General features: G+C 48.5%; 1 protein-coding gene across 2 annotated transcripts in view; it reads left to right on the top strand.

The window, feature by feature from the left end:
- The window catches only part of cdc42bpab (CDC42 binding protein kinase alpha (DMPK-like) b), a 114,021-nt gene that overhangs the window by 93,321 nt on the left and 12,726 nt on the right, over positions 1-7,974 (top strand). For both annotated transcript variants that reach the window (XM_037685707.1, XM_037685706.1), the window contains exons 31-40: positions 4,861-4,923; positions 5,057-5,310; positions 5,710-5,834; positions 5,915-6,129; positions 6,197-6,294; positions 6,421-6,505; positions 6,589-6,712; positions 7,010-7,127; positions 7,225-7,342; positions 7,414-7,571. In XM_037685707.1, the coding sequence (XP_037541635.1) occupies positions 4,861-4,923; positions 5,057-5,310; positions 5,710-5,834; positions 5,915-6,129; positions 6,197-6,294; positions 6,421-6,505; positions 6,589-6,712; positions 7,010-7,127; positions 7,225-7,342; positions 7,414-7,571 (1,358 nt within the window). The remainder of the gene's footprint in view (positions 1-4,860; positions 4,924-5,056; positions 5,311-5,709; positions 5,835-5,914; positions 6,130-6,196; positions 6,295-6,420; positions 6,506-6,588; positions 6,713-7,009; positions 7,128-7,224; positions 7,343-7,413; positions 7,572-7,974) is intronic.

Raw genomic sequence — 7,974 nt, 5'->3', positions numbered from 1 at the left:
ATATGTATTTATATATATTCATATATATTTATATACATATATATGTATTTATCTATATATATTTATAGATATAAATATATATATATATATGTATATGTATATATATATATATATATATATATGTATATATATATGTATATAAATTAAAACTCTGATGAACCAGATTCTACAAAAACATTAGATTTAATTTTTTATAGGTTTTCATCATCATTTGATGTATTTGCACTCAATGTGTCTACTTTAATGTTCATTTTAGATGTGTGGTTTTCTTTCTTGTTCACATATATGCATTTTATTTTTAGCTTTGCTTTAAAGTTCTTGTTTTGTGACTTGTACATTTGTGGGTTAAAATAAAGTTGAACTGAAGGTCGTCTCTTTTCTTTAAACATGTTTGAGGGAAATATTCCTGAGATCCAATAGTTTTGTGTCTTTTTATGATTTTCAGCTGAGTTAACAGTCATTAAAGTGAAAACAGTATTTCATGATGAAGCTGGCACCATCCATCCATTATCTTTACCCGTTTATTCCATTTTGGGTCACGGGGGTCGCTGGTGCCCATGTCCAGCAATCACTGTGCGAGGGGTGGGGTACACCCTGGACAGGTCGCAAGTCCATCGCAGGGCCACATAGAGACAAACAAGACAAACAACCATTCACTCTCTCACTCATACCTAGGGACAATTTAGAGTTACCAATCAGCCTAACATGCATGTTTTTGGTCTGTGGGAGGAAACCGGAGTACCCGGAGAAAACCCACGCATGCACGGAGAGAACATGCAAACTCCACCCAGAAGGCCCCTGGACCGGGGTTTGAACCAGGGACCTGTTCGCTGAGAGGCAGCAGCTCTACCAGTTGCGCCATCGTGCTGCGAAGCTGGCACCGTTTTTTTTTTGTTTTTTTTTTAATCTTCAACGCTCTGCTGGTCTCACACTATCCTCTCCTCCGGAGACAGGACGGGCAGGCTCATCTTCCCAGCTCCAGCTCAGCTGGTGGCTCACAGAGTCCGTTCCAAGACCCCAGCCGCGCGTAATCATGAAGGCCCGACACGCGCAGACAGGCAGACAGAGACGGGTCTGCGACGAACGGTGGAAGCGATTTTAAAAAACATTTTACGTGTAAAAAAAATAATAATCATTTTTAAATTGCTTCAGCAATTTTTTAAAACATTTTTTGTATAAAAACAAAATATTTTTTTATTTAAAAATCGCTTCCACCGTCCGTCCCAGACTGTCCAGTCCGCCTGACTGCCGGGTGGGATCGGGATTCAGCCTTCATTATTACCCACGGCCGGGGTCTCGCAACGGCCATCTGCGAGTCCGCATCTCCAGCTTCCCAGTGACCAGCAGAGCTCTGAGCACACAATGCTGGTATCCGGAACCCGAGCCTCCGAGTTGGCACATCGATGGATCTTCCGCGGTGACCAGCTGAACTTGGAGCCGGGGAGATGACGCCCTGCCCGGCCTGGTGCTCCGAGGCTCCGGAGGGAGGATCGGGGTAGACCAGCAGAGCTCCATCCAGCTTGCTCTGAATTATGTTGTCGGCCACCATGCACAAAAAATGCCAGCACATCAGTATTAGACCAAGATGTTGTCAGTATTGTTTTTAAAATCTTTAAAATAAGTCTAGCCGCTGCTCAAGTCCGAGAAATTGCAAATGGCGGATTATTGTTTTGAAAAGTTTCTGAAGGATCCAGTGACTCCGCCCCCGACCAATCAGTGACCGACAGTGTTCTGACGTCACGTTTTAGTACCTCTTCGTTCCGGTTAGAACCACAGAGCCAAGGGTACTGAAAATAGTAACAGGTGCTAAGTACCGGTACTAATGGAAAAGCCTCAGAACCGGGCCAAGTAGGGTCCAGTCGGCCCGTACCGGTACTAATGGAAAAGGGGCAATAGTCCCTCCAGCGTGTCCTGGGTCTTCCTCTGGGTCCGGAACACCTCACCAGGGAGGCTTCCAGGAGGCATCCTAACCAGATGCCCGAGCCACCTCAACTGGCTCTTCTTGATGTGGAGAAGCAGCGGCTCTACTCTTAGTCCCTCCCGGATGATTGAGCTTCTCACCCTATCTCTAAGGGAGAGCCCAGACACCCTGCAGAGAAAACTCATTTTGGCCGCTTGTATTCGAGATTTCGTTCTTTCGGTCACAACCCAAAGCTCATGAGCATAGATCAGGGTAGGAACGTAGAATCGGTCGGTAAATTGAGAGCTTTGCCTTTTGACTCAGCTCTCTCTTCACCATTACAGACCTGTACAGCCTCAGGGTAGAAGTTGTTCCTCAGTCTAGTGGTTCTACCCCTCCTTCCTGATTGGATCGGGGCAAAAAGTGTGTGTGTTGGGTGAGTGGAGTCCTTCATAATGCAGGTGGCTCTCTTCCTGCATCTGGAGGTGTAGATGTTTGTGATGGTGGGGAGACTGACTCCAACTGAGGTTGTCATTCATGTGTACACCCAAGTACTTTTAGCTGGAGACCACTTCCACCGCAGATCCTCTTATGTTCAGGGGGGTGTAGGTGTGTTTGTTCCTTCTGAAGTCCACAATCATCTCCTTTGTCTTCTTCACATTGATGTGAAGGTTATTCTCTTTGCACCAGCTCTCCAGGTGTTCCACCTCTTGCCTGTAGCTGGACTCATCATTGTTTGTGATGCATCCCACCACCGCTGTATCATCTGCAAACTTTACAATGTGACAGCCTGGATGGGTAGCTGCACAATCATACTTGAGCAGAGTAAACAGGAGAGGGCTCAGCACACATCCCTGAAGAGAGCCAGTGCTGAGGATTATGGTGGTGGAGGAGAAGTTGTGGATCCTCACTGACTGTGGTCTGTTTGTTAAGAAGTCTAGTACCCAGTTGCAAATGGAGGGGCTTAGTCCTAGTGTGAATAGTTTATCCATCAGGGTTTGGGGGATCATGGTGTTGAAGGCAAATGTGAAGTCCACTAAGAGCATATGGACGTAAGAGTCCTTCTACTCCAGGTGGTTGAGCGCAGTGTGGACCACAGAGGAGGTTGCATCCTCTGTTGATCGGTTCTCGCGGCATCCATACTGATGAGGGTCCTCGATGTTGATGGTTTTTTTTATGTGGGTCATGACCAGTTTTTTTAAGCATTTAGCAACTATCGGGGTGAGGACCACTTGCCGATGGTCATTCAGACCAGTCACTGTAGCTTTTTGGGACTGGGATGATGGTGGCAGTCTTCAGGCAGGTGGGAACTGTCTCCAGGGTAAGTGAGGTGTTAAAGATGTCTGCCAGCACCTCGCAGAGCTGATTGGCACATTCTTCCAACACTTTTCCGGGGATGTTGTCCGAGCCGGTTGCCTTGTGCAGATTAATCCTCCTGAAGGTACTCCTTACTTCTGCTGAGGTCACGCTGAGATGCTCTTCATCCGGTGGTGAGGTGAGTCTGGTGCTGGGTGGTCTGTTTGGGTTTTCAAAGCGTGCATAGAACTTGTTGAGGGCATCAGGCAGAGATGGGTCTTTGGGGCATTGTTCGCTCCTTCCTTTATAATCTGTTATGCACTTAATGCCCCTCCACATGCTCAGAGGGTCTTGTGAGGTGAATTGACCCTCGATTCTCTGTGCATCTGTAGCCTTGGCCCTCTTAATACCAGCAACCAGCTCTTTCCTTGTCCTACTCAGCTCCTGTGAGTTTCCAGACCTGAAGGCAGTGTTCCTGGCTTCCAGCAGGGTGCACACCTCTGCATTCAGCCTAGGTTTTCAGTTAGGGTAACTTTTAACATATCTGATGGTGGAGACTGTCAGTACATGTTTAAATGTAAACTAGAACTGAGGATGCTTATTGGTCCAGATCAAGCGATCCTCCATTTTCAGCAGCTTCTCTGAAAACCTCCCAGTCTGTTTGTTCAAAACAGTCTCTCACTATGAGGACACTGTCCTGGATCCAACATTTAACTTTCTTTTGTACTGGTCTGGAGCGTCTCAGCGGGGGAAGATAAGCAGGAGCCAGGAAGATTGAGATATGATCAGAGAATCCTAGGCGGGGGCGGGGTTCAGTTTTGTATGCATCTTTTACCTTCATGTAAACATGGTCCAGCGTGTTGTTTCCACGTGTTGGTATAGCCACATGCTGGTAAAACCTTGGGAGGCAGTCCTTTAGATTTACATGATTAAAGTTACACATGACTGTACGATGATGATACTCAGAACACATTAACATTTTATAGAAAGTTGGACTTCAGATACAAAAGTCCTGAGGAGTTTGGGGGCTTGGTACAGGAGACTGGGGTGAGGGTGATCATGTATCAGTTTTGGTATCTCCCCGACTGCAGTGAATCAGTCACGTGCGATCACGTTTAATAATTTATTACATGTCATCATCTTTGGTTAGAGTAGCGGGGTGTCCTCCTCGGAAAACAGTCCAGGAAACCCTGCTGGGTGTTCTCACCTGCGGTCTGTCCCTGAGTCAGGAACACAGAGATCACCTGCCGTGTATCAGACAGCAGGCCCTGCCCTGCTTTGCTCTGATTGGCTCAAACTGTGACTCTGCGTGTCTTTGTTGAAAGCAGTATCAGTTTAATCTTTATCATCTGTAGTTGGATGCTTTGACAAAACCACAACAAAACACATTAATTTACAGCTTTCATTTTTAAAGATGACAGAAATCCATTGCAGCGATGGAGAACTTTAATCCACGTCTGTTTCACCTGGTCATCCAGCGGACAACCTCAGGGTGAGATCTGGTTGTCCCAGACAAAAACAGGTTGCCTATGCAGACCCCTGCAAATCAAGGTTAAAGTTAAAATGAGGTCCATGCCTGCCCGGGTCAGTGCTATAGATTGCTGTGTAACAGATTGTCAGCAGGTGTGTAACATGCCATATGCGGTGCTCTTTTTCTCCTTCAGATCATGAACGTGTCGCCCTGGGCAACGAAGAAGGGCTTTATGTCATTCATGTAACCAAAGATGGTAAGATCCAACTTGCACATCATTTTCTTTTGTTAATTTTTGAAGTTTTATTCCACAGTTTTGACTAGAGGACGCAAACTCATAATATCCAACCCACTGTCCTTGCTTGGCTCACTCCTCCATCCATCCTTAGAAATAATCCGTGTGGGGGACAACAAGAAGGTCTACCAGATCGACCTGATGCCCCAGGAACAGCTGCTGGCCGTCATCTCTGGCAGGAACCGCCACGTGCGCCTCATCCCCACGCAGGCTGTGGACGGCCGTGAGATGGATTCCAACAAACTGGCCGAAACAAAGAACTGCCAGACCATCGTCTCTGGCCCAGTCCGGAACGGCTCTGTCACCTGCCTATGTGTGGCCATGAAGAGTAAAATCATCTGTTACGAGGTGAGAAACCAGCTTGCACAACGGACGATGCAGCTTCCTGTTGACCTCAGCAGCTGCGAACCGAAAAGGCACGGCTCATCCTTGAGATTTAAAAGGATAGTTCAGACACTTTATCCATCAAAATCTAAATCATTCATCACAACCCTACGATGTAAATCAGATCCCACTTTGACAGCTGGTTGGATATGTATGTATACTGGTATATAAATACAATTTAGTTGTGACCCACCTGATGAAACACCAGGATTAACAGATGTAAACTGATCTGTGAACAGAGAAAAACTCTCAGATCTTTGAGTTCAGCTCATGAAAAATTGGAGCAGAAACAAAAGTATTGTTTATATTTCCGTTCAGTGTCCTGAGAGAGCTTCTTCCTTCCTTACTCCCCTCTCTCCACAGGTGAATAAGGCTAAATCTCGTCACCGCATGCTGCGGGAGCTGCCGGCCCCAGGGCCTGTCCAGTGGATGGGTCTGCTCAGTGAGCGCCTGTACGTGGGGTACCAGTCCGGCTTCATGCGCTACAGGTACTCTTTGTTTACCTCTGGAGCCAAACACCAGCAGAGGATTCAGTTCTTCCTTAGGACACGGTGTATTGTTTGTGCAGTCTACATGGCGACATGTCCCCGGTCAGCCTCCTCCACCACGAGGACCACACCCTGGCCTTCATCCCGCAGCAGAACCTGAGCGCCCTGTGTGCCGTGGAGATTTCCAGCAAAGAGCTGCTGCTGTGCTTCAGCGCCATCGGGGTGTACGTGGACTCTCAGGGCCGCAGGTCGCGGCAGCAGGAGCTCATGTGGCCGGCCGTGCCCAACGCTGCCTGTGAGTGCAGGAAAGATGGAGGCCGTGCTGTGGACGGCTGCAGGTGTAACGTTCTTCTCTTGTGCAGGCTACAACGCCCCCTACCTGTCGGTGTACAGTGAGAACGCTGTAGATGTGTTCGATGTGAACACCATGGAGTGGATCCAGACCATCCCTCTGAAGAAGGTTTGGGCTCCACCTGCTGGAGTAATAAAGAACAAAGTCTGATCTCCGGAAACTGTTCGTTTGTATTCTCGTGCTAAGCTGTCACAGATGAAAAGATGTTAATGTTGGATGTTTCTCATCGGGCAGGTGCGACCTCTGAATGTCGACGGCTCTCTGAACCTGCTGGGCCTAGAGACGGTGCGCCTGGTGTACTTCAGAAACAAGATGGCTGGTGAGTCTGCGTCTCTGTGTGAAGCTTCTGAACAGGAAGAGCTGTCAGGAAGTGAGATTAAAGCTCCTCGTTGTTGGTTTCAGAGGGCGATGAGCTAGTCGTCCCGGAGACGTCCGACAACAGCAGGAAGCAGATGCTGCGCAGCATGAACAACAAGAGGCGCTTCTCCTTCAGGGTTCCTGAAGAGGAGCGCCTGCAGCAGAGGAGGTCTGGACCCGAGGGTTTCCTGTCCTTACCAGAGTTTAGCTTCTTTACCTGCAGCAGATCAGCAGCTGTACTAAAACCCACAGTCAAAGAATCAGAACATGTGACCCAGTTGGGCCTGGTGCACATGAAGGTCACATTATTCCAACAACAATGTTCCTCGTTGTTCTTCTCACAGTAACAACATCTCCAGACTCCAGGCACCAAGCTGGACTCTACATGACTGAACTGGTCTTTGTTTAAATGTTATGCTGGTCCTGCTGAGATTCTGCTCACCAGTTTGTCTCTTTGTGGTTCCAGAGAGATGCTGCGAGACCCAGAGATGAGGAATAAGCTGATCTCCAACCCCACCAACTTCAACCACGTGGCTCACATGGGCCCAGGAGACGGGATCCAGATCCTCAAAGACCTGCCCATGGTACTCACCCTGTCCCCGTGTCTTTGTGTCCACACGTCTTCAGTAGGATCTTGTGCTGTGCAACCTCCTCACTCCTGTTTCTACCGGTTTCCACCAGAATGTGCGCGTTCAGGAGAGCCGTGCAGGATTCAGCGGATCTGTCAGCATCCCCTCCATCACCAAGAACCGGGCCGAGCCGGGCCGCTCAATGAGCGCCAGCAGCGGGCTGGGCATACGTGAGTGACAGCAGAGATGACGTGTCCCTCAGCTGTGTGTGAGACTCAGTGCGTCCTCCTGTCTCCTCCAGGCTCGTCCTCTCAGAACGGCAGCGCTCTGCGCCGGGAGCTGTCCGGAGGAAGCTACGGGTCCAAAAGGCAGACCATGACCTCCCCCTCAGAGAGCTCCTTGTCGTCTGGAGGAGGCGTGGACTGTGGCGATGCTCCGCTCTCCCAGTTTGACAGAGAGGTCAGTGAACGTGCAGCTCCAAACATCCAACTTCATGCACACCTCCCATTAGAGACCATGTCAGGCTTTATTCAGAGTCTGATGGAGCAGCAGAACAAAGTCCAGCTCTTCTGGTGCCAGACTTTCATTTACCAAGACGTACAAACAATGATCTTCAACAGATCTAACCCCAGGTGGACAGATCTAACCCCAGGTGGACATATCTAACTCCAGGTGGACAGATCTAACTCCAATCAACCAACCTTTATTTATACAGGTAAATCCCATTGAGCCTCGAGGACTCATTTACAAGAGAGACCTGATTACTCCAGGTGGTCAGATCTAACTCCAGGTGGTCAGATCTAACCCCAGGTGGACAGATCTAACTCCAGGTGGTCAGATCTAACTCCAGGTGGTCAGATCT

This window comes from Nematolebias whitei, chromosome 12, assembly GCF_014905685.2.
Source record: "Nematolebias whitei isolate Nwh7 chromosome 12, NemWhi1, whole genome shotgun sequence".
Lineage (NCBI taxonomy): Eukaryota > Metazoa > Chordata > Actinopteri > Cyprinodontiformes > Rivulidae > Nematolebias > Nematolebias whitei.
This window is presented reverse-complemented; position numbering and strand designations above follow the sequence as displayed.